Here is a 27945-nt window from a genome sequence, read left to right as displayed (position 1 = left end):
CAAGTTAGAAATATATCACAACACTGTGTCGCCTGATCATGATTTCCGAAGAAGTGCGCTCCTAAATACACGTGTTGTCATCAGTTTAAACAAGGACAATGTTTTGCAGAATATGGAACTTCATCAAAAGACATCGACGGAAATTTGTTTTCACGGGATTTATGTTTGGAGGTGGGTTGAGTCTGTAGTCGCGTGCACGTGTCTTGTCGGTTCCCGCACGATATCTAAAATTAGATCACAGATACAGCAATGCACGCACACGGTGGGCAGGTGGCTGCCAATCACAATGTACTACCGTTTCTTCGCCACATTTATTTTGGTTATTTCAAAATGTTTATTTCACGAAAAATAGCAAATGACATGTCACGTTGACTATTTATTGACTATGGAAGAGAGTAGTCGATAAGAACAGAGGGTATACTATACATACAGCTGACATGCTGCCATAACCAGCTGCTAACAGTAACAGCAATCATATGTAGATCTCCAGAAAAGACATAGATATTCATATATTGGGATGAAACAAAAGTAGGTCATTTGAAGGCTGATTATGAAGAGCTGATAAGATATAAGAAAACTGATGCAAATAATGATTTATAGAATATGATCATGACAGCTTCCCTGCAATCAGGAGAGCGCATTCATTTTGAAAAAAGGAAATGTACACTTAAAAATCAGAATCCACATATGAGTTTTGACATGGTTAAATTAAATGCTAAATATTAAAAAAGACGGTTGTGCAATGGACAAGCTCTAAAGAGTCTATCTTTTTCATATCAGTGCCTGAGATATTGTTGAAATGACAAATATATCCGGTCATACTCATTAACATTTATTGGATGTTTACTTAATAACTTACTCACCTGTGCTCAAATTTTGAAATATTGTTAGTGAAGTGAAATGTTGCAATCAAGATTATTGCACTTAAATGGTGGCGTATGTTGTGTCCGGACTTATGCCAGTATTGCAGTGCTAGCCCTCTCTGTATTATAGTAGATATAACTGATAGCTGTGATGGGGTCCTACAGTCAAGTCATTACCCTACATCATGGCCAAGAACACCACCTGCTTAAATCCTATTCAGACTGTCGTGGTCGATTACCCTCATATTTTTCTGAGATTTCTAAACATATTTCCCTTGGGTTTGTTACTAAAACAGTTTATGTTCCTGTACTCCCAGATTATTTCCCTATCTATACATGTACTTGTCATAATTGTATTACCACAACATGAGGTAATAACAGAGTAATAATACATAATAGAGTATATGTGTTTCTGTGTAACTGAAGGTGTCAGCTTGAAATAACATAAATCACTGGTGCAAAAAGTTGAATAGTTTCATGGGCATCTTGCTTGCGTTCAAGTAAATAAAGATGTTATCCATAAATTATCTCTATTTTGGTGCATAATATTGTTTTGATTACACTAGCTGAAATGCATTGAGGAAAAAGTAGAACAACCTAAAAGGCTTTTACCAGATTTGGACTTTAGACCAGTAGCTAAAGTTGTTGACTTCAATATGCATGAGACCCGTGAAGATTCTGGGGATTGTCTGGTCCAGAATCGATTATTTACAGAGCGCTGTCATATAGCTGGAATATTGCTGAGTGCGGCGTTAAATAACAAACCAACCAATATGCATGACCAAATAAATCACTTTGCATTGTCTAGATGAACCTTTGTAGTGGACACTGTCCATGAATGTTGCTGTATCTTTGCACATGAAATTTATGAATGATTCTTTATTTCAAAATGGTAACTCAAACAATCCGAGGTTTAATTATTCTGTTCTCAACACCAGCTGCTGCTGATCGGAATAGAACTCCAGCCTTCTGAATCGGACACATGTTGTTGATGGTGACATTATAACTAACATGCCTAGGTTCATTATTAACTTGCACAACAATGGATAGCCAGGTGTGCTGGGGAGATATTGGTAATGCTAGAATGAAGCTTATCAAATGTCATCAGCTATTGTCTTCATGGTATAATATCATGATTATCTGTGTTATTGATATATGACAATGTATATTCCTCTTGATTAGTTTACATGTTGCTTGAGGGCAGTCCTCAAATGATGCTTCTGTGTGGCACGGGGACTGTTACAATTCACTCGCGTATTTGGGGAATCGAACCGTATCCCTTCATGAATTGAATTCATTATTCGTGGTCACAAGAATCAAATATTTACCCAAAATAATTAAAAATTGAATATGCACTCGTGTATTTACATACACTGAGGACCCGTGAAGATCGGGTAGAATAGATCTTCAGCAACCCCGGCTTGCCGTAAAAGGTGACTATGCTTGTCGTAAGAGGCAACTAACGTGATCAGCTGGTCAGGCTCGCTGACTTGGTTGATGTCATTGATCCCAATTGCGTGGATCGATGCTCATTATATCAATCACTGGATTGTCTCGTCCAAACTCGATTATTTACATACCACCGTCTTTTAGCTGGAATAGTGTGGCGTTAAACAACACACAAACATAGTCTCCTTTAACGGCAATATGGGTTGCTAAGACCTATTCTACCTGGGATCTTCACGCGTTTATTTACAGACCGCCGTCATCAGGTCATATAACTGGAATATTGCTGATTACAGCGTTAAACAACAGACCAACCAACATACCCTGTAACTTTATTTGTTTTGTTTGTTTGTTGTTGAACACCGCACTCAGATAATTGTCATGTGGGGTAAATTTATGTACAGCCTCATACAACATGGACCCCACATGCTTCAGTAGTAGGTTGATGTATTTGGAGAAGTAGGACATATTGCAGATACAGTGGTCCCTCGACTTAACGCTCCTCGATGTACCGCTACTCCGGATGCACCGCGGGATAAACCATGGCTCCCAAAAATGCATGAAGAATTTTCCCCTAAAAGCGCGTTAAAGCGCGTTAAAGCAAATAAAGTTACAAATAAACTGATGAAATTTAATTCCAAGTCGATGTTCATGTGTGTGTATTTGTAAAACAATTACGTTCATTGTATCCGGCTGAATGTGATCGAAACCATTCTGCCTTTTGTTCCGGTTGTGAAAAAACATATCGTACACAGATCTGGCATTAAACTCACATAAAATCAAATCACAGCAACAACAAACATAAGCCGCATTGTTTGATTTAATACTCATCTCAGCTTGCTGTGATTGGTAAGACAACATGTGAGATGTCTTCGAACTTCAAACCAGTGTTACATAGATCTACATGTCCCATGCCACTGTGAAATAATTGCGCCACTGTTCCATTCACTACCATCATTACGTAATGTGAACCTCAGCAAGGAATATCTGTACAACGCTCTTTCCTACATCGCGGGGTCAGTTTCTTGGACCCCGATGACAGCGGTATATCGAGGGATCACTGTATTATATTTGGTTTGAGAAATTATTCCGATGATCATTTTTCAGGTGGCTGGCTTGTCTACAAGTATTTACAGAAGCGGTTACGTGAGTTCCGAGATGGCGAAGATAAGGAGTATATGGCATTTGCGCGGTATGTAACAAGTGCTTCGACATTGCGTAAACTGTTAAATATATGTACAATACTGAATAAGAGTACAACGATGCATCAGTGCATTGTGAGTTTTAATGCGACCATATGATACTCGATACATTTTTGTTGTTGTATTGATACAAAAGGATACACTTGCTGAAAAAATTTATTAACTCCTCATTTGATGACCCCCAGCTATTTTGTCTGTCAAGTGTGTTGTAATTAGTGTTTCAAGTTACTAAAAATAGCCACAACGAACATATGTCTACAGCTAGCCTTTCCCTTTGAACCTGATTGACAATATTTATGGTGAGGAAGTTTCGTATCGTGAGCTATGTATCATGATATGTATCTTATCGTGACCTTCCTGTATCGTTTCACCCCTTTTACTTAACTGCATGCATTTAAATGTCACAAGAAACTTCTTTTTTCCGTCTTTTAGAAAATCATGTTTATATGCAATTGTGTTTTTTTTCTGAAATAACAATATATTTTGTAACTGTAACTCGTAAAATTAATGCAGAAAATGCAACCATCATTTGTTCGCATTGATAAAGTGATAGGTGTTTTCTGGACATAAGAGATTGTGGTAATGCCAGCTTGATAGTACAGGAAACAATGACACAAAGTCATAAGAATACACCCAATCAACACAGATTACGCCTTGACGTTTGTATTTCTCACTGGCAACCTTGTCAAGGACTGTTTTAGATTGCATTGTAATGATTAAAACCCGGCTTATTTTCAATGGAGACTGCAATAATTCTGAATGCGTGCACAGTCAGGTTTGTTGCGATCTGCGTTATTTAATATGTTTGGTTCCAGTGAGAATGGGGTGGGTTTTAATCCTTACAATGCACACTTTATGGGGATTGTGCCATGTTTGTAATTTGTGTGGCCATTTCTACTAACTACATGATCAACAATTTGGTTGCTCCTCGCTGTATTTCATAAGTAGGCCTGTCATGGACACTGGTTACACATACAGCTGTGATAACTAAATAGCCATAAAGTGGCATCAGATGACAAATCAATCACAGACTGGTAATTCTTGATGGAAATGAATGTTTCTGCTTCTAATTATGTATTTGTGATATGTGGTGTGTTCATGCATGTTTTCCAATAAATATCATCAGGTAGCCTGTTAGCTGTATCACATTAATAGGTTTCAGCAATGTGGTGATTGAGGAGAAATTGTTGCACTGTAATTTCATGTTATTTCTTTTTAAACGGCACACTTCGCAAAATTTCTGCTAGATTTTCTTGCTTCAATGATAGCAGCCCGTGACTAATCAAGTCTGGACCAGGCAATCCAATGATTAATTTGAGCAATGATCAGTGCTGTTTGGTACTGTTATGCCCTACTTTATTGTTTGGTCAAGGTCACCTGAAGACCTGAGTCTTTTACCAGGAGATCACTTTAAATTGTGATGTATTGTTATTTTGTCACTTGTAGTCAGTTGAGATCACCACTTTGCGGGACATCACCAATCCATTTCTTCGTTACTTACCACACATATACGCTACCCATCCTTACCCTGATTCCCCACTGGGGGTATGTTCAAATGATGGAAAACACATTATGTTTCTTGCATGGTGATATTCCAACTCTATCCAAAAACTCAAATTCAAGTTTATTACATTACATGGATTGTTGCTCAAACGTTTGGTTTTACAGAGATAAAGTCCTCTTAATTCATGATTCTTCGTGATGTTGTAAATATAATACTAGCTACAAGCTCAGTGGGGGGGCACTGGTGGCCCAGTCGTCTAAGGCGTCGGGATTCGCTGTGCAGAGTTGCGTCCCTTGGGCACGCCAGAAACCTATGATTGTGGGTTCGAATCCCGGTTCGCCGTGATCATGTTTCTAGGTTTGTCAGCACCATACCCGTGCTTGTGCGTTTCACCGAAGTGGTAAACGTCTGAAACCTGCATCACTTTGGGCTTTCCTCCCACATTAAGCTAACACGCCCTGATATAACTGAAATACTGTTAAAAGCGGTGTTAAACCCAACTCACTCACTCACTACAAGCTCTGAGGACTAGTGAAATAAAGTTTACACTTGTCCTTTGGACTACCTGTAAACTGATTTCTGAGAGTGTGAATAGAGTGGAATATTTGCAGGCTGCCCTAATGTTTGTTGGAATATTGCTGACTGTAAAGTAACACAACAATAACTAAACATATGTTTCACTGTTACTAGCATTACATCTATTTTGTGAAGTCATTACGTCGTCCTTCTTGCAGGCGACAACACCACTTTGACAGCAACCAAAGAACATGTAATATGACAGGTGAGTAGAGAGAAACTGTCGGCCTCACAACTAGTGTTGTTCCAATTAATCAGTTTCATCTAGGATTAATTGTTTCAGTTTCATACCAACGAATCAATCTTGAAATTTGTGTTTGATTATTTTCTAATTATTTTATTTGTTTTGAGACCTTTCTGAAGGACAATAAAATTGGGTATGATATGTCTAGCAACAGATAGGTCTGATAACCGATACAGTTCCCAGGTCTTTAGCTTATATTTGTATTTGCTTTCACAAGTGTAGTAAACATAGTAAAATATCACTTATTTAGGGTTTTGATATTTTGTTTACTTTTGTTTATGAAGGATGCACAAACAGAATGTGTGGAGTAAATAATTTTTCTCTTCTATTCATTAATCAATCATCCATTTCTTTGTCAAACCAATGTGTAATGTAGCTTTTATTTGACTGGAAAGTTTTAAATACTATTCTATTGTACATTATCACTGGATAAATGAACACAGCTAGCCTTTTTTCCTTCTTTCGCTTGAACAAATGATCAAATACATAAATAATAACAAGTGCATTTACAATGCGCCAGATTCCATTCACCAAGTGGATGCTCATAGCGCTACACTATTAATGTGGCTAAAATGGATGAAGGTGATGTACGAGCAAATCTGTGACCCAAGATGATGTTTGTCCATTTGTTTGTTCTGTTTGTATCTTCATCTCCAAAGAGACCAGCTTAGGTCAAGTACTTTATTGAACACACCCATCCTGAAAACCTCTGAAATCTGCCTTCTTGACACATTATGCCTGTTTTATTTACCATGTATTCAACACTCTTTATCCCAAAGAAAAAAGTTTGGGCTACATCAGCACAAGGTCTCAGCTTCTTGGTAAACACACACTGAAATAGATAAGAGCATCACAAACATAATTACCATTATATGTGGCACCAATGAATAAATGTTCAACAATTATTTGTCACAAAACTGATTATAAAAGCTGGCACTAGCTGGTATGAATGAATTCCGGGTGATGTTTGTTGTCCACATGGATAATTGTAGTTGGCCAGAAGGAAAAAGTTGACTCTATAAATGTAAAACATGCACTCAATATTTCATTTGCTTTATTAACTGTTTGCTTTTTATAAATACTGCCAATGTCCTGTACACAGACGCCAATAATGTTATTCCCCTTTTGTCAGATTTTGTACAGAGTGTCAGAATACTTAAGAATAAATGTTATATTGACATGATGGTGGAGAAAATGTCTTAAACTATGTAGAAAATACAACCTCTGTTGACAAGTTTTATATATTCTGTGTTTGCATACCGTGTGAGTTTTCATTCATTGATGGTGCCCAGATATTTAGTGTTCTTAGTCCAAAAGAAATGTTGTAAGTGTTGAAATGAACAAAGTCCATTTTTCTTTCATATGAATTTGTGATTCATAATGATATGTTTTCTTAACATATCATTAGATCAGTAATAATATTTCACTGATTATTGTGAGCAACCTTTACGGGAGTTGAAATACAGCAGTGCCTACATTGTGTGTGTGTTTTTTAAGAGTTATTGAACTGACGCTTTTGTGTTTCAGTATTGTCGATGGTGCCAAATATCCGTGAGACAGTAGTGAAAGTTTTTAATACTGAAAAGCACACTGCTGCTCTGAAATCAAAGTAAGTCCTGCACTATTACTCACTCACTCACTCACTCACTCACTCACTCACTCACTCACTCACTCACTCACTCACTCTCACACACACACACACACACACACACACACACACACACACACACACAGAAGTTGAAGTGTCATTATTAAGATAGGCTACTGAGCCCTGTGGCTATATATTTTCTGCTTTCATTTTCAGTCCTCCAAATAAATTTGAGCTGTGGGAAGAACTGAAGATAATGAGTGAGTATATACTTTCCTGGGGCTCGAGCGATTGCTCAAATAATCGGTGACTGTCTGCATAATTATCCATCTACGGTCATATCTATTTGATATAGAACAAAATTACTCAAGCCTTTTAGGGCCACTTGTTTTAGGGTCATCACGATCATGTATTTCTTACAAGAACTAAATATTGATTGATGTGGAATTATATTTTTATTTCAACCACCGACCGTGTGGCCCAGTCGTCTAAGGCGCCGCGATTCGCTGTGCAGTGTTGCGTCCCTTGGGCACACCAGAAATCCCAGTTCGCCCCGATTATGTTTCTAGGTTTGTCATCACCATACCCGTGCTCGTGGGTTTCACCGAAGTGGTAAACGTCTGAGACCTGCATCACTTCGGGCTTTCCTCCTACATTAAGCTGACATGCCGCGATATGACTGGAATACTATTAAAAGCGGCGATAAACCCAACTCACTCACTCAACCAGAGAGCGAAAAAAGTTTTTTTGGTAAATGAATTGATACCTTTACAAAACTTTAACGTGAACTGAAGAATTTTCATTTGTTCTTTTCCAGGTTTAGCCAGGTCAATCTTATCTGTCTATGGGTGTTGTATAATGAGCCTGCTACTACGTGTTAAACTAAATGTGATTGGTGGATATATATACCTCGACAGTGCCAAGGTCACTGACGCTACGGTAAGTTACTGATGCAGCATTCTTGAGGGTTGGGGTGAGGTACCACTCCCTTTGTAGTCTTCAGCAGCTAGGCTGTATGCAGTGATATTTGGTGACTTATGTTTTTAACTTTGCAATATCATATTTAAACAGTGTCTTGTGTGAGTAACGTTGGAAGTAACTTTGTGTCAGGACACATTCCTTACTTATTGACAAAATAAAATTAAGATGTCAATAAACATGATAAATGATCCAGTAAGATGAGTAATTGATGTTTGTTTTTTTGCTATTTAAACTTTAAATATTAGCATTACAGTTTTAAAGATACTTTTTCAAAATATAACTTTTGAATTTATTAGGACACTGTTACTTACATAATGATTGACATGTTGCACTATACAGTATTAAGAAACTACCGACATAAATAATGTGAGAGTTCCCAGCAATGTGCCGTGAAAGAAGATGGGTACATAGCTGCCGACGAAGTATACATTGTACCTACTGGCACGTAAGGGTGTGCGGTATTACTGGTATATCGGTAAAAATGAGGTTAATTCTTTCCACGAAAGTATCACAATATCATTTTTTCATGCTCGATATATCGGGGAATTTCATATTGGGATTTTTATCATGTGTTTAATGTATACTTGCCAAATGCCTTCGCTGCCCAGGAGCAAGCATCTGGGACCCCAAGACGGCTGCGTATTTTTTGAATGAGTAAACATTATGTTGAACCAGCATCTTGTTTTGTTCCATTTATGAACGCAGTTCACACCTTAATGTATCAGATTGTTTTTTAATTGAACATTTAGAATTATACAATATATCGAGATATGTATCGCAATACGGCCTTGTGCATCGAAACATATTGTGAAACACTTTAAACCTCCAATACCTCCCTACTGGCACGGTATACTTAAAATGAATTACCAATTACCAGTAACGTGAACACAAGGTGAACCAACACTGGAGAACTAATGGAGCTGATACTGTGGGTCTACCCAGATTCACAGTAGAGTAGACACTGACGTACTGTGTTGGAGTGTGAAGGTGTTATTTCCGTTTTCTTCAGGTGAACGAGGATTCTGGCAGCCATGTTCCCCAGCCTGTACAAGAGAAGTACCTCTCCCTCATCAAACACTTCATCAATGAAGGTGGGTCTGAGTTTGGGGTGAATAAATGTCTAAGTGGCTTTAATTGCTATAGATATTTGTGAAATTGGATTGAACTTTTGAAATTAATGTAGTGTGTCATTGTCTGTAATTTCTTTTGATTTTCTGAATATTTAGGTCACTGATATTGCAGTGACTTTTGCTGGAGACCATTGACGTCAGGGCATTGTTTTCAGGGCTCGATTTAACTATATAAAACATTCACAAGTGCAAGCTGTTATGAAAAGTGCACCCTAATCTCTTTGTCTACATGCACCAAAAAAAAAATTCAAATTTGTGTCTGACTAACTCTTACTTTTTCCACACAACGATTTGTGAACACATTTGACACCTCTAAGCTTTAAGTACCCAACTACACCAATCCCTGTGTTATTTGTAATTAGTCATGCTTTCTTGAGCTTGACACTTTGGGTACTGCAAGATTTTGTGTTCTGATTGTGTTTTACGACAATACGTTATTAATTTATGTCAGTTATCAGAAGTCTGAGATTCTATTTATATAGACTAGTCTGTGCATCTGTCATGTCTATCTTTCAAGTTTGACAAGTTACCGGTAATTGGACCAGGGTGCAACCTGGTTTTGTCTGGTGCAACAAGGTTTTCATGTCAACATCCAGTTCCGTAAATCGAGCCCTGGTTTTATTTGATCCAATTCTGATAGGACTGATGTAACATTTCTCATCTGAAATAGTCTTATGGGGAGACAATCGAGGCGGTTGGGTAGCCTAGTGGTTAAGGCGTTAGCTTGTCACGCCGAAGGCCCAGGTTTGATTCCCGACATGGGTACAATGTGTGAAGCCCATTTCTGGTGTCCCCCGCTGTGATATTGCTGGAATATTGCTAAAAGCGGAGTAAAACCATACTCACTCACTCACTCACTCACTCACTATGGGGAGACAATCAATCTCCTAGCAAATGATCAAATCTGAAGCACATGGTTGAAATAAATCTACCAACTGTAGTACTACATGACCTGGGCCCTATTCCACATTCCTAGTGATACGACTATTGTAAGTCTATGTTAAATTATAGGAGTTACAATCCTCAGTGCACTGCGATCGCTTTGTGGAACGGGGCCCAGGTGAGTTACTATATACAGATGGCCTGTCCTAGACTCTCCTTAATGTGTGGCATTGCTCTGTATTATAAATGACCAATCCTTATATCAGAATGAAAACGTGAAGATGTGTGTCATTTCAGGATTACCTGATTTAGCAACAATAGTAGAACAAGCTGTGTCTAGAGAGTTTAGTAGGTGAGTAGACGTCAATTCTCATTATTTATATATTTACTGCTCAACTTTTGATTGGGATAGGGAGTATCCAGGTCGGGTCTGGACCCGTGAAGATCCGGGGTAGAATAGGTCTTCAGCAGCCCATGCTTGCCCCAAAAGGCGACTATGCTTGTCGTAAGAAACCACTAACAGGATTGGGTGTTCAGGCTCGCTGACTTGATGCATGACATTGTAACCCAATTGCGTGGATCGAGGCTCATGATGTCAATCACTGGACTGTCTGGTCTAGACTTGATTATTTACAGACCGCCATTATACATGGAGGGGGGGTGTCTGAATGTGACTGATTGCTCGGATATGTTGTCATACAAAATGTATTTGATATTGCCATGGAACTCAAGCATGTGCAAATGTTGAGTCATATCAGCCCTTCACCTTAGCAAGTTAGCAAGTCCTTCAGCATCCAAGGCGGTCGGGTAGCCTAGTGGTTAAAGCGTTTGCTTGTCACGACGAAGACCCGGGTTCGATTCCCGACATGGGTACAATGTGTGAAGCCCCTTTCTGGTGTCCCCCGCCGTGATATTGCTGGAATATTGTTAAAAGCGGCGTAAAACCATACTCACCCAGTCACTCACTCCTTCAGCATCTAAGTATCTCCAGGAGAATATGAGTTTTTGAGTGAAGTTATATTATGTATTTGGAATATGTTATTTTAGATTTAATTTTATTGGTACCTTGTACTAAAATCTCTTTATTTTTCTAATCCATCAACAAAAGATTAAAATAAAATATGTCTACACTATATGTAGTTTTTTTATATTTGACTTGCTACTGGACATTTGAATCCATTAACTGAACATTATAAATGTGTGGCCTTAGGTGTTTCCTTGTTTTTTGTCATCCAGCTACTGCTGATCGGGTATCGGCAAATTATGAAATTAGTTTATTTTCTATGGTGGTGCTGTGTGGTGTTGTAGTGTGTCGTTAAAGGAGCGGATGTCTTGCTCGAACCTGCAGTCCCTTGTGACACATATACGAGAACGTGTGGAGTGTGGCAACGTGGGACTCGCCTCCACCATTCCCACGATGCCTCTGTCACAGTACATGCTGCCAGCAGAACAAGTGCCTGATTTTGTAAGTATTGTCCTCCTACTGTACACACAGTATGGATTCTGGGATAGAATAGGTCCCCAGGAACCCAAGCTGGTCGTAAGATGGTCTTTTTCTTTTAGTATACGCCTCACCAATAATTAATCCCCCAAAAATTATTTGTGGATCACTGAGTTATCATTAATCAATGTCAAGTTGCAATTCACAGATGAAGCACATCAAATTGAAATGTACGCACCAAAGTAAACAAAAGTGGCAGATTGTTTACAGTATAATCAAAGTGTGAGGTTGTGTCTAATAATTAGACATGGAGAAGTACCACTCGGCCATATGGAACCCCCAAAATATTCAAAACCCAATTACTTTCAATTAACTTGCGTAAGAAACACATGCATTAAATGAAAAACTCAAATTTTTCAAATGCGTAAATACCCAATGAAGCTTTTTCAGCCTGCGTAGAAACGAGCTAATTTCCGAAACACAATTATGAGCTAATTTACTTTCCTAGTGAAGCTTATATATTAAGAACAGTTATATACATTTAAAACATTAGGCTATGCTTGCCATTAAAAGGCGACTATGTTTGTCGTATGAGGACAACGGGATCGAGGGGTCAGGCTCTCTGACTTGGTTGATGCATGTCATCGTATCCCAATCGTGTTGATTGATGCCCATGATGTCAATCGCTCCATTGTCTGGTCCTGACTCAATTACATACAGACCGCCATCATATAGCTGGAATATTGTTGAGTGTGACGTCAAGTACCGGTATATGATGATTTAATGAATGTTGGATATGTCTTTTGATATTGTCAATTTATGTATTTTTGATTATTTTGATTTTCTGATGACTGGCCAAACAATATTCAGTACATGCATGTTTATCTTTCAGGTGCTAGTCAGCCAAGAGGATGTTGTGTATGAAAAGCTAGTCACTGAAACGAGGGATATATTAGAGAGGTAAATAGCAAAGTGCCACAAATCAAATTGTCTGCTGATAAAATAACAAAAATTCTTCAATAAGTTTGTGTGTTCTTGTTCGCCTCCATTCTCTATCCACTAAAGTTTGTTTCAAGGCGTCAGTAGCGGTAATCTGACCATGGTTGATGTAAATAACAGTGAGTTGTGCGATCTTCCGATCACTTCATATACGATTTCGCCGAAATGAATGTAAACAATATGGAATGAAATGTTGAATAATATTAATAATATTAATAATATTAATAATATCAATAATATTAATAATATTAATAATATCAATAATATCAATAATATTAATTATAGTAATGATATTAATAATATTAATGATATTAATAATATTAATAATATTATTAGAATAGATTACAAACATAAGTCCAGATATATAATGAACACTTTTTATAACCAGACAGTGTTATGTCATGATTAGTTTACGTACTTCAGTATGGATTTGTTGACATGGTATTTCTGGTGTTACATGCTCACAGTAACGTCTTTGTGTTGGGGAAAAAAACATCAAAACTCTTCAACCCTGTGTATAAGACCACTCCCCTTGAAAGCCCCCTAATTCTAGGTACGAAAAACTTGCCTTATACACAGTGATATACAGTATATGCTGTGCCAATGCAATGATAGCTGACAACGGTATTGGTTTGTTAGCCTATTTAGCCAAGTGAACCTGTACAGACAGATGCGCTGGTCATGGGTTCAAATCTCTGATTTATGGTTGACCTCATACACTTGTTCGTAGGTTTTCCCAGTTAAGCTGATACGCCATAAACGCAACACTTGTATCACTTTCATACCACACATATAGAATACTAAACGAGCTCCCGTGTAATACCAATTTTATGAAACGAGTGAATAGTTCTGGTATCTGATGAGTGAAAGCGAGTCAGATACCACAACTATTCACGACTTTCATAAAATTGGTTTTACATGGGAGCGAGTTTAATATTTTATTTATTACTGGCCATTTATAACGTTTTTAGAATTATATATTACTGTTGAGTGTGAATAGGCTGACATCTACACGATCCACGGCATAATCCAATTGAGTTTAACACAGTAATACTTCAAACACATCAAAAGTTGAATGGTATGAATTTAATACCATACAAAGGTCAACCTTTGGAATTCCGGCGTCCGTTCCACAAAATTATCATAGCGTTAAGGTTATCGCAACTCACATACTTTAATTAGACCAACGACTGTCGTTGCGCTGGAGTACGATCGCCTTGTGGAACGGGGCCTTGCACCTCAAAGTTTACAATCACGTCACAATACCCGATGACGGAATTTGCGGAAGATCCTTCGGCGAAACAATGCCAACAATTACGTCAGCCTAGCAACAAGGTTGCTGGGGTCATCGAGTGTGCATAAGCTCCTCTCAGTGATCTATCTTCTCCACACGCAATGTCGTTGAATAAGCCAAGGGATGTTGAGAGCTTTCAATATTTGTTCATGAAATGTGTTCATGAAATGTGGTTTGGTATTACACAATGTGTAATACAGCTGTATGTTTATTAAACGGGTGATCTCTTCACAGGCAAGTAATAAACATAATATAGTAATGGCGCTTCATACAGCATTTACCACCCACACCAAGCAAATGGTGTCAGTAAAAAGTTAACACTACATTACAATTCAATGTCATGTCATACAACCTTGCCTGAACAGACTGGAAAGCCATGCTTGTTTATTCTGGGTAAATGTATGAACTGGTCACATATCTTTAATGGACATTTGTGGACACTTTCAGGAAATACTCATTTCACATCTCACATTTTTTATCCAACGTCATGATCCGTGAAAGTCATAGTCACGATGATAGTGTGGGTATGGCCACTGACATGAGCAATTACAGATAGTCAGGGTATAACTTAAAGAAGTACAATACTTCCATCTTCACATAAAATGATTGGATTTTAGATACCTGATCGTTATTTTTAGTTAACATATTTCCCATTCCAGCACAGACTTCCACTCTGTTCTACGGACGTGCCTGGAGCGTGGGTTCAGTCGTCTGCTGGACGCAGTAGCTGAACATTATAAACATCAGATGACATCAGAACAGTATGTAGTAATATGGACAAAATGTTTTTATGTACAATAGGGGCAGTGGGGTAGTCTAGTAGCTAAGGCCACACAGTTTTTATTTTTCGTTTCACAGGACCGCCTCCCCTACTGAAAAGCAGATGGAAACATAACATTATTTATTTGTATTATATCTCCCGCCAGTAATATAAAATATAAAATGTTATATATAAATTACATGTCTACATCAATATCGTTGATTCAAGAAGCCAGCTGCCGTTTCAACTCCACAGCAGAATGACTTTCATATAATAAGAAAATAATTGACATTTCTATTTATTTTAATTTTAATTGCCACTGATCTTGTGGAATAGCTAAAAGAAATGTGTGAAACATAAAATTAAAAAAGTGTAGCCAAAAGCATTGACTCATCAAACCAGTGGTGGTTTTATGGGGGCTGCCATTGCTGTTTCATTGAGTTGACAAGTCTTTGGAAGAAGGCTTGAGGAAGCCCATTCCATTCCCGCACCGAAAAGGCTTCCCAGTCTTGTCCCAGACATGCTAAATTGGGGCCATGTCCAATGATACATCCCATGTTTGTGGTGGCATGTGGTCCTGTGCACAGCGAGGAGGTGAAAAATCAGGTAAAATTAGCAACGTAGAATAGGTGGATGGGTGACCGTGTTCGGTACCTTGACTCCTAAGAGTTTCTAGGGCTATGGTCCTGCCCCACACTGATTGGCCCTTGAACCACAGGTTACAGGCAGTGTCTCCTTAGGCTTTGTTTGTTTGTCTGTTTGTTTAACGCCGCACTCAGCAATATTCCAGCTACATGATGGCAGTCTGTAAATAACTGAGTCTGCACCAGACAGTCCAGTGATTGACATCATGAGCATCGATCCATGCAATTGAGATACGATGACATGCATCCACCAAGTCAGCGAGTCTGACCACCCGATCCCATTATTCGCTTCTTACAACAAGCATATTCGCCTTTTACGGCAAGCATGGGTACCTCGGATCTTCATGGGTCATTTCCTTAGGCAAGTTACTTTGTTTGAAATATTCCTCTGTCCACCCAGCACTAAGTGGGTACCTGGTAGGATGAGATGGCGGTGTGACTGCTAATCTTCTAGTAGCTTGGGGGGTGTACTCCCCAGGGAGCTCAGAAAGAAAATTGAATGCACACTGATCCACTGACCGGGGTAATAGTGGTGTTTGTGCTTTGAGCATGCGTCAGTGGATGGCCTATAGCATCAATGGATGGCCTATTATTAATATCCATGTATTATTATTATGATTATTATTATTATTATTTATGTTTCAGCAGTCTCCATGAGGTCAACATTCCTGTAGCCAAGCTTATCCCGGTCATCAGCAACTTGGTCTTCCGAATCTGCAGCGATGCTCCGAACCCGATTATACAGGTGACTAGATCCTACCCATGCCTTGCCATCACTTCCTGTTTGTTGTAGGGGGTGATTTGATGGGTCAGGCGGGCAGGCTCAGAGTCTTGGTTGACGGTGTGTCAGCATATCCAGAACTGGATGGATTGTTGTTGCTATTATAATATAATAGAGGATGTTATATGATTGGTCATGTCATACTATGTTTATGACACAAATGACCGGAATTTAGGCACGAGTTTCGTTAACATAGTATGACATGAACACGAATATAATGTTCTATTTATTACCGAAGAAGATGTCAACATACATTGATGAATTTTAGTGTTAACCTATTAGAACAGCAAATTGCAACAGTGGCGGAACCACAATTTGTAGAGTGATGTCAACAATCTTCAGGTATGACGTCGTTTCTGGTGTGACGTGATTCTGACCTCAAGTCACTATAAGATTCGAAATGTGTCAACAATGCAGTCCGGATGACGGAAACAATACACAGTTGTTTCATGACATGATGTGACCCTAGGGCACATATGTTTTTTATGAACCTCGACATGCCGCTGTAGGTACCGGTAATAAGGCTGGAATATTGGTGAGAACTGTGTTAAACAAACAAAGAAACCAAGTTATCACCCCTACACAGGGGTCGCAGATGAAGAGTAGAGTCTCTTAGCAACCTGAGTTTGAATCTCAGATTTGCCCTGATTATGTTTCTAGGTTTGTCAGCACCATACCACCAAAGTGGTAAACGTCTTCCACCCACAGTGATGGGGATGAAAATTGCTTTCAGTAGTTTTAAGCAACACTTACTCTTTGTCTTTTTCAGGAGCTGCTGCTACTGGATGAGGTGAAGACGTTTTCCGCCAATGTGTACGAGGCGTTCAGCCAGGACAGTGCAGCGCCAACATGAACAGGCGCAATGCATTGGGGATCATTCCAGGAACACAGCGCCACAGATCACCAGGATTTCTTGACCAACACAGCTTCCATTCAAACCTACACGTGTGTGTAACGCAATGAAATGTTATGAGTATTAATATTCTGTTATATCTATATTAAGGATGTATCATCGTCATACTTCATGGGCTTCAGTGTTTCTCAATCATTGTCAGTACATGTGGCGGCTATTCAGTGTAGTGCTATTTTTAACCAACGAATCACATCAATGCCTCATCAAGGAGACAATGCTACAGATATCCTGACCAATGAGCTCTCAGATTACATCAAGGGGTATGTTATCTTGCTTTCTGGGACCATGTGTTTTTGCGACCATCGACTATACATCGCTTCAGTGCCAGGGTTGTAAAAAAGTTTAAACACAGCGTTAGGGCATACACTGCCGCATTTTGTTAACTGAATACAATTAAATTCAAAATCACAGTATCTTCATGGGAGAAACACAGTGTTTACAAGCCTCTGAAATATGTGTTTGTATCAATGAGTGATGGAGGAATATAGTGTATAGAAGTATGGACTTGTTGTGTTCATGGTTGATGGAAGAACGTCACGTGTAGTACTGTGTAATACAGCCAAGTAGTGATGTGTTTGTCCATCAAGTATTGATAATTGATGATGGGAGAGTGAGATGTGGAAACTTATTACTGAGTCTGTTATTTATATCTTTATGAAAAGAATATAATGATAAGACCTGAATCTGGTTGTGGAAACACATCACCTGCTGCTACTGAGAGAAGAGAGATATTTACTTTTTTCTTGGAAGAGATTTTGTGGCATTTGAACTTGCGACCCAATCTCATCGTGCTGGGGCTTCCTGGTGTTAAGGGAAATAAGTCAGAATGATCAAATATTAAAAAGTGTTGTTGTTTCTGAACTCCATACAGTGTGAGTTACTATTGTGAACGCGATGATGTTATACTCAGATTATTTAATCCCAGTTAATCTAAGACATGTAATACAGGGGCTTCTTAGGGACCAAGCATGTAATACAGGGGTTCCTTAGGGACCAAGCATGTAATACAGGGGTTCCTTAGGGACCAAGCATGTAATACAGGGGTTCCTTAGGGAACAAGCATGTAATACAGGGGTTCCTTAGGGACCAAGCATGTAATATTGGGGTGGAGGGAGGGGAGTTGGGATTGCCTGGGAGACATTAAAAACTTCATCAATCAAAAGAATTTCCACAATTATTGTCAGTTGGGGGTAAATCCTGAGTAATTTAAAAAAAATAATTGAGTATTTTCTCCTTAGAAAATTAGCTCAGGTGAAAGACTTATTCAAATATTATTAATACTTCCTCAAAACGTCTAGAATCAGCAACATGGGTACAATGTGTGAAGCCCATTTCTGGTGTCCCCCGCCGTGATATTGCTGGAATATTGCTAAAAGCGGCGTAAAACCATACTCACTCACTCACTCACTCTAGAATCAGTTTTTTAAAATTATTGTTGCCCTACTTCTATATTTCTTATTGAAGTCCTTACCTTCACGTTTTGAGAAGAACACATCTAATTCTTATGAAAAAGAACACATCTGATAGTTTGTATCACACATTCCTTAAGTTTGACTCATTTCTGGCAGATGTGGGCCATGTCCTGTACCTTGTCCTTGCAATGGAGATAATCCTGTATTGGAACAAAGTGTATCAAGAATATTGTCACATATCAGCCGTAATTCAGGAATGAGGCATAAGCAGAGGACACAGTCAGTACTTTAGGATATAAAGGTACAGTTGCGAGAACAAAGCTTGCTCCTCTTCCTGATGATGTAGTCACATGTTCTCTTTCTCACAGCACAGTCAAATCCTTTTCACTTCCACTCCAGGCATCTGTGTAATTCTCGTGGTACATGCAGCTTGTGCAACACTACTGAATCAGATGTAAGGTTGGAGTATCTTATCAAGATGTAATTGTATTACACAACCCCGATTATCACCGCTGTTATATCAGAGCCATTTGCTGTACTCTAAGGACAGTCAAGTCCTGTTAATCCAACATCGGTGGTTGCATATGATTATGTCGGATTAAAGAGTATGTCAGATAAACGAAATTAAGTAGTATCAACGTTTGTGATCTAAAATCGTACAGCTTCACGATAGATAACGATCAAAATAGGTAATACAAAAATAAAAAATAAATATTCATATTGTTATGTTAAATTGTTGGCGGAATATTTTTTCTAATCATGCAACATCAAATGTTTAACTGTTACGGACTGTATGACTTATTAAAAATACTTTAAAAAGCATTAAAAAGAATGGAAGTCGCAAGTTTGAAACTGGTACCGCAAAGCTTAAGAAAGCTGCTTTCTAAGTGGCTAACATTGACTTCCTGTTAGTCATTTCATTGGTAGGTCATATACTACTCAAAAGAAGTTAAGGATCACCTGATTCTTTCATATTACTATAGTTAATCTCTCATGTCATGACAGATTTACTTTACCATTATGAAAGAATCAGGTGATCCTTAACTTCTTTTGAGTAGTATAGTTCGCAAAAGGTTGGTCTGACGTGACCTGTAATGGGATGTCCTCGGCGATAGCGAGAACTTGTATCTGATTTTAATGAGATTGAGGTAATCTAAACATGTAATAAATCCTGTTTCTTTATTTAAAGCATTAATTGTTTATTGTTAAGCAAGATATTCTCTGCAGCCGTTGTAATATGCAGCCACCAGCCGATTCGTCTCGCATCTAAACATGGGCTGTGTACTCGCGGTCAGATGACCACGGAGTACGCTGATCACTGTGTCGGATTGTAGGATTAACAAGTGTCGGATTAACGAGACTTGACTGTACAATACAACATTGTCTGTCTTCACCATGGGAGCCTCCTTGGTTCTTGGGCAGCAATGTATCATAATACATGAGGCTTGATATTTTGTGTTTTTTTAATAAGACAAGTGAATTCTGAAACGAGTTGTCATGTCTAAAAGAATATTGATGAGTAAATATGTCTAATATTGTCTAATGTCGATCGGCATGAAAACAAATTGTTTTCCAAACTCTGGGTAAGTTAGAACGTAACAGTTGACGCTTAAACTCCCGGGCATATTAAAAGTATACATTTTGTCAAATTGGATTTGACAAAAACATTACAAGCGTTGTCAAAACGTTACTAAGCTGAAAACAGTGCCCAAGACACTGCAGACTTACGGTCCCAAACAACTATGATACCTGTATCAAATACATCACCATCAAATAACCATTTCTTGTTTGTTTCATGTTTCACCGCCTTTAGACAAGAATGTATATGTTCTTTTGGCCTTCAGGTTATTTGCTTCTGCAGCATGTAAAAAAAATTTTTCTTGGATAAATACACTTCCTAAATTGTGTTGGTTCGCATTCACATTCTTGACATAAGAGGAGTAAAGGTATAGTCAAGCTTAGGAAGTGTGGGAAGGACTTGGATAGAGATTAATCCCCTACAAAGGCTGCAGGATTGGAGATCCAGCTAGGAAAACATGCAAGCTTCATGGCATCGTGTGATAGTATGGCATTTATTGTAAACCCAGCATCATTGAGGAAATCTTATTACTTCTTATGGATCATTTTAAGAATAAATGATATGTTATTTAATTGTTTTATGTGTCTTATGTAACATGAGAAGACATGTGTTGTGCTGTGTGGTGGTTCAGGAGTCTGAATCCTATGGGATTCTGGGTTAGACTGTCGTGCTTGCCGAAGACCGGACTAAAATGGGGATCAGGTGACAGGCTGTGAGTTGTCCTCGTACTCCGACAGCATGGATTGTTACTCTATTGTCAGTCATTTGTTTGCCAGCCCAGACTTTATAATTGACTGGCTTGAATATATCTGTCTGCAGCATTAAACAACATTCACTTGCTTGGTGTAGGAGCAGTCCTCAGTGACGAGATCAAAGGAACCCATGAACATCTGTTGTTCCATGTTTCGGTCAGCCATCTCAAGTCGCTCGTTTGTACAGGAAATTCGGTTGTGAATTGGATTTAACACCTTGAATCGTGTTTTAAGTCACAACATTGTGGGAGTGAGTGACTTTAACACTGCTTTCGTCTGTACCGTTTATTCTTGAGTATAGTGCACACTTTTTTCCCCAAAAAACACAGCTGCGTAGAAGGGGTACTTAGGCGTGAACTATACTTAGAAAATAAGGTATGTCAGTTACGATTAGGCGTTTTAGTTTGTGGGAGGAAAGATGAATTGATGCAGAAACAAAATGACAGTGACCTTAAACTTGTTTTGTCAAAAATAATGTTTATTTGTTTAATGCAGCACTCAATATCACAATACATAGGTCACGATACGATGCGCATCACGATACATGTATATTTACGTCAAATCGCATGGAAACTTCTTTACAATAAAATTTTCAGAGAAAGTTCAAAAGGAAAAGCTAGCTGTAGATACATGTTTGTAGCGACTATTTTTAGTTGTGAACTTGGAAGACTAATTACATCACACTTTGGGATATCTGACTGTCAAAATGCTAGGGGTCATTGAATGAATAGTAAGTAATTTATAAGTAGTATGTCATCTTGTATCTCTACAGAAAAAAACGTATCGTGTCACATGTGGTTTTTAAGGTGTGTTTATTTTTACTAGTTCGGTATTATTACAGTGCTATACCTAGCCCACTGAGATACCATGCTGCAGTTGAACATGAATACCCCACTAAAACACAGAACACTGACTTTGAGCCGACCAGTGCTTGTTTAAGTTAATGCTTGGTGCCAGGCAGGGTAACAACAAGTACCATCTTTACCGTCTTTTCGTATGACGTGGTTGGGGATGGAACCCTGGACCTAACGCTATCTGGGCAGACACTCTATCCACAAGACCATAGAGGCGGTCAGTATGTTCAAAGACAATGTGAAACATGAACTATAAACAAGACAACACCCCAGTATATTGCTTTAATACTACTGTATGTACAGTAAATGTCATCAATGTGATTCCGAAATAACTAACAACTCAAAACAATGTCTATGACTCGAAGCATATTCATAATTAATTCTAAAAATCAAATATTTGACTAAACAAACAATAAAGATGGATTTTTTTAAAAAGCCTAAACAAGACGACCTCAAATAAAAATTCATTTCAATTAAAAATTAAAGCCATATGCACAATAAACGTTTCAACCCAAAAGGATTCACTAAAAAGAATGTACATTCAGCACATGAGCTCAATGGAATTGGACATGTTACAAATGATTCGTTACTTGCCTCCATTTTGACATGAAGTCTGTCACTGTTAATACTGTTATATCACGGTTATTTCAAAAGAATAACACATAAAACACAATAAACATGAGTGTTGTCACCACTTCTGCTTATACACAAAGAAAATAGGTAAGAATGGGTATGTTTTTGTATCTAAGAAAATGCAGACAGTGTCCAAATTCCTACTCCAAAATCTTCAAAACAGTAATTCTCTTGTGTTTACATATATCCCCAGACAGACTTTACATTTTATGGCATTAACAGACCTCAAATTTATAACATGATAAAGACTGATTGTTGCTGAACAAAGGAAATGGCACATGGTGACGGAATGGCACTCGGAGACTGTTGATTTAATATAATAATTCCAAGAGTTATGCAAAAAATATAGTATAGCTCAGTTTTTTAAATATTTCACAAATTTGTTCTCTGGACATGTTGGATATCCTGAAGTAATATCCATATTAGGAAGTAAATGTGTTAAGATACAGAATTTATAATAATTATATTCCTTTTAGGGAAAACAATATTTTTGGTACATCCTGGCCATCCGACCATTTTTACATGGATGTTTACTCATAGATGTGATCTGGGTTCATGAAATGTAAAACCCCCAGATTATACACTGAGATTTCTTATTGCGGCAAAAATGATTAACTTTCAGACGTAACTGTTTCTTTGCGTATATGTTGCCATGACAGCGGGGGACTGTAGGAATGTACATATAGACATGACAGTCATGTGTCTCATAATACTGTAATCCAACTAGAATATCTCTGATTAATGTGATCACACATGGACGGAGTAGCACTGGTTATTGTGGAAACCTGACATGTATCAGCAGTTTACCATAGTTACCATAATTATTCCATTATTTCGGACGGGAGATGCGTTTCTGTTAAACTGGGGCACTACTCAAACAAAGTCATGTTTTTTTAAGCAGGCAAAAACATCCTGATCAATTCAAATTTATCAATATTTATACCCAATATGCCAAGGGATAAATACGAAAATGAAATCGGGGTTTATTAGAGGTTCCTCCCAAAATATTTAAGGCAAACCTTTTCAAAAATAGATATAAAGAAATATATTCTTTCAATCAAACAATTTTTGTTGTTGTAATTTCACAAAATTCATTTGGATAATATGAAGTTAACTCCCCTTGCTCGTGTAAAAATGTAAAAATTGAGAATAATTATGGTAAATGCAAACAAATAATAAGGTGATGTATTATGCTCTGTGTGACGAAGTTCCCGTGTATAGTTGGTGCTGCTGTATCAGCAAACAGCCGCACAACCAATCTCAATATCGTCTATATATGAGTGTCAACAAACGTGTTACATGTAAAACAGCGGAAGTCATAACAACCCTAGAACATTAACATACTATATATGTCATGTGCCAGCAGTTATGAATGAGAAAGTACATATAACACAACATATCCAGAGAGTTACGACATTGTGACCTTTGACCCATCACCTTTAATAAACCTCAAGGGCAATTAAAGTAATGTTCTTTTGGTTTCCAGGGTCAGAAAACAGTACCAGGGTCACAAAACACTACATCGGTCAAATAGTTTTCTTCTGAACATATGGAGTACACATGTGGGATGGTCATCACGATACACAGCCGAATAAACTTACAATACACTATCCTGTCTGCCTTGGACACTCGGACATGACAGGTCACTAGGAGTCAGGAGCATCCAGAGAGACATCCGAACCAGATACTACGTTTTTCAGTTCTGTACAGGTGGTCATGTTTATGCCGATTCAAATACACCATATTTTTTTAATGCAACATGTGACCTCACATATCTTGACACAGCATGTGACCTCACATATCTTTATGCAGCATGTGACCTCACATTTCTCAGTGCAGCACATTACCTCTGAATTCCCAGATGCAGCACAGTGTGACATCACATTTCGCGATGCAGCATGTGACCTCAGATTCATCGATGCAGCACATGACCTGACACTTCTCGATGCAGCATTTGACCTCACATTTCTCAGTGCAGCACATTACCTCTGAATTCCCAGATGCAGCACAGTGTGACATCACATTTCGCGATGCAGCATGTGACCTCAGATTCATCGATGCAGCACGTGACCTGACATTTCTCGATGCAGCACAATGGGACCTCACATTTCTCGATGCAGCACAATGTGACCTGACATTTCTCAATGCAGCATGTGACCTCAGATTTATCGATGCAGCATGTGACCTCACATTTCTCGATGCAGCACGTGACCTCACATTTCTCGATGCAGCACAATGGGACCTCACATTTCTCGATGCAGCACAATGGGACCTCACATTTCTCAGTGCAGCACAATGGGACCTCACATTTCTCAATGCAGCACATGACCTCACATTTCTCAATGCAGCACAATACATATATTGTAATCGGTTACAAGGTCACCTGGAACTATTTTGCCAGGTTGGAGCCAGATTGATGTCAAATATTACGTAATTTGATATTCAGATAGTCAAGAAAACTGAGGCAAACATAAATACCGACAAAGAGGTGAAACCATTGTAAACAATGTGCAGACAAATACACTCCTGCTCACAACTACTTGCCTCTTTCCTGCAGTACAGTTCTGCCATAGTTTCACGAAACACTCATGTTTGGCTGTGGTAATTCTGAATTCTGAATTACCACAAAATGTTTGTTGAAAAATTGGTATAGCAAAAGATTTCCAAAAAAATTAGCCAAAAAAAGAGAGGCAAATACTTGTGACAACTTTTCAGTTGCACTATCCCACAGCACAGATTACCAACACACTGATTTAATTATCAAGAAAAACACATGGGAAATTGGGACTGTAATTCACATATGTTCATAAATTTGAAGATAAGTTGAAAACTGGCCTGGCATGCAGGGAGATATTCAGGATAACAAACACAGCTATTTTAACTTGCATTGTTGATGATGATGATGATGATTTAATGAGTGCTTCTGGATGACCTGTTGTTGCACTCATACTCAACATTGAATATGTTGGCCAGCAGGAATCACCACTGGACAACACGAGTTAGCACTAGTTAATGCTGGTCATCTCTGGTCAACACTCATTATTGCTGGTCAATGCTCAGTAAGTCAATGCTGGTCAACACTGGTCAACACACACTGGTGGATCCAGAGAAATCTTGTGCATACTTCTCCTTCCATCAGATTTTGTAATGATTTGAGTAGCCCCTTTTTCAAAATCTTAGATCTGCCTTTGACAATATTGATTGTTGTTTAACACCGCACTCAGCAATACTCCAGCTATATGGCAGCAATCTGTAAATAATCAAGTCTGGGCCAGACAACCCAGTGATTGATATTATGAGCATCGATTCACGCAATTGGGATATGATGACATGTATCAACCAAGTCAGCGATTCTGACCACCTGATCCCGTGAGTCGCCTCTTACGACAAACATAGTCGCCTTTCATACCAAGCATGGGTTGCTGAGGACCTATTCTAACCTGGATCTTCATGGGCCTTTTGACATTGGTCAGTGTTGACAATACTCAGCATTTCCACCAAGAACCAATGTAGATGTCATTTGTTTACATAGTGAAATACAACAAGCAACATAAATAATAAACACAAACAATAAATAAAACACACACACTACACATATCACAGTTTGCTTTGCCATGTGAATCTTCATAAGAAGAGGCGTGAAATCAGTCTACTAAGGTGAAACCACAATCCAATGAGACACCAAGACGAACACATCATGGACACAAAATAATGGCCGTTTGCATATATTACCTTGAAAAAATTATTCACTCATTGTCCAAACTTTTTTAACATCATTGTAATATTATTCTAAATATTATATAAACAGGCGGCCCTACATTTGTGTAAAATAAATATGGATAACTTCATCATTGATCAAGACAAAAAACACTTAAAAAATATAGGAAAACATTTCAACAACAACCTCAGCAATACATTCGTTTTATAAAATTTAGTTCCTTAATCTCAACAATTTTTATCATGATTAGTATTGATCCTGCAGTAACCATGGTAACAGATAGAAGTGTGTGACCATCAAAGGACGAAACGTCCTGTACAAAGAGTAAACAGTGTTTACAACAATAGTTGTGTTTAGTTCTGGGCCCCGCTTCACAAAGCCATCTTAGCGCTAAGGTGATTGTAATTCCCATCCTTTAACACAGGCTAACATCCTCAAGCACTAAGATCGTTTTGTGAAGCAAAGCTGCTCTTTAAACAGTACTATGTATCCAAGAACACTTATATCAATACAGAAAAAAATTCATAAAAATTGTTTGATTTGTAAAAATATCCCAGATTCTGTAAACTAATATTGGGTATATATATTGGTACCCTAAAGTACCTCAAACATTGTAACAAATAGTCCTTTCTGTGGAATTAATATCAGCACAGGAAATGAGTTTGTTCAGGTTCTGAGTCAACGAGATTCTGTTGTAAAAATATAAGGATGCAGCCACCGTGAAGGGGTTATTGATGCTGCTGCTGCTGCTGCTGCTGCTGCTGCGACTACTACCTCAGCATACGGTACATGCACACAGACAACACCAGTTCCACCAGCTGAAATAATAAACAGGAGTCATATTAGATGCATAGTTGAAAGCCAATCTCATTAAAATCAGATCCAAGTTCTCGCTGCTGCTGAACAAAGATCTGAGGACATCTAATTACGGGTCACGTCAGCACGACCTTTCGCTAACTTTGACCGACCACTGAAATAACTAACAAGAAAGGTCGTTCTGACGTGACCCGTAATGGGATGTCCTCAGATCTTTGTTTAGCAATAGCGAGAACTAAGATCTGATTTTAATGAGATTGAGTTTAAAGCACAAGTAACTGTAATCAAGGTTGGATCATCATATCATCATACCAACATCGTACAACTGATAGTGAAAACTAAATATTGACATACAAGAGTCACGTAACAATAACCTTGACTTATAATGACTCAACGTATGGCACTATTTATGTATGCAATCATTCTCTGACAATTAACGATTATTTAATGGCGTCGATATTAGAAATTTGGTTATGGTTGCTGCAAATAAAGGTAAGATTATTAAAAGCGAAAAAACTAGAGAACTCTAAACATCCTTTGGGGGCGGTCGGGTAGCCTAGTGGTTAAAGCGTTCGCTCGCCATGCTGAAGACCCGTGTTCGGTTCCCGACATGGGTACAATGTGTGAAGCCCATTTCTGGTGTCCCCCGCCATGATGTTGCTGGAATATTGCTAAAAGCGGCGTAAAACCATACTCACTCACTAAACATCCTTTGTAACTTGATTTCCTTTCAAGGCTTTTATCAATCTTCAGGCCTGTTTCAAGCATATGCAGATTGAGGCTTATGAAGGCCAGACTGCCATCCGAATGAATATTGTGGAAAATACTCCTGGTAAGTTTCACCAAGAGACATAAATGTATATTGTCTTTCATTTGTTTACAAAGCAGCCCAAAGCAACTTGATGTCATATCAGTCCATTGTTGCAAATAATT

At 38.4% G+C, this 27945-nt stretch overlaps 2 protein-coding genes across 4 annotated transcripts in view; one reads left to right on the top strand and one right to left on the bottom strand.

The window, feature by feature from the left end:
• Positions 1–35: 35 nt before the first annotated feature.
• On the top strand, positions 36–24006 carry LOC139479151 (peroxisomal biogenesis factor 3-like). Of its 3 annotated transcripts, XR_011654346.1 has the most exons (14): positions 36–171; positions 3417–3501; positions 5750–5796; positions 7363–7444; positions 7640–7683; positions 8241–8362; positions 9414–9495; positions 10714–10768; positions 11725–11881; positions 12750–12817; positions 14810–14911; positions 16200–16299; positions 17105–17282; positions 23965–24006. XR_011654346.1 is itself a non-coding variant. In XM_071261933.1 (13 exons), the coding sequence occupies exons 1-13, from the start codon at positions 99–101 to the stop codon at positions 17186–17188; spliced, it is 1098 nt and encodes a 365-aa protein (XP_071118034.1). In that variant the 5' UTR covers positions 36–98; the 3' UTR covers positions 17189–17974. The 3 variants fall into 3 exon arrangements, 2 of the variants coding, with proteins under 2 accessions (XP_071118034.1, XP_071118033.1); XM_071261933.1 differs by lacking the exon at positions 23965–24006 and having other exon boundaries at positions 16203–16299; positions 17105–17974; XM_071261932.1 differs by lacking the exon at positions 23965–24006 and having other exon boundaries at positions 17105–17974.
• Positions 22127–27945, bottom strand: part of LOC139479152 (CD151 antigen-like) — a 25278-nt gene continuing 19459 nt past the window's right edge. The window contains exon 9 of the mRNA XM_071261934.1: positions 22127–27014. Within this exon, the coding sequence (XP_071118035.1) occupies positions 26967–27014 (48 nt within the window). The 3' untranslated portion in view covers positions 22127–26966. The remainder of the gene's footprint in view (positions 27015–27945) is intronic.

The sequence above is a fragment of the Haliotis cracherodii genome, unplaced genomic scaffold, assembly GCF_022045235.1.
Source record: "Haliotis cracherodii isolate W230 unplaced genomic scaffold, xgHalCrac1.p SCAF_4, whole genome shotgun sequence".
NCBI classification, from domain to species: Eukaryota; Metazoa; Mollusca; class Gastropoda; order Lepetellida; family Haliotidae; genus Haliotis; species Haliotis cracherodii.
Note: the sequence above shows the minus strand (reverse complement) of the source record. Positions and strands in the feature narration are given on the sequence as shown.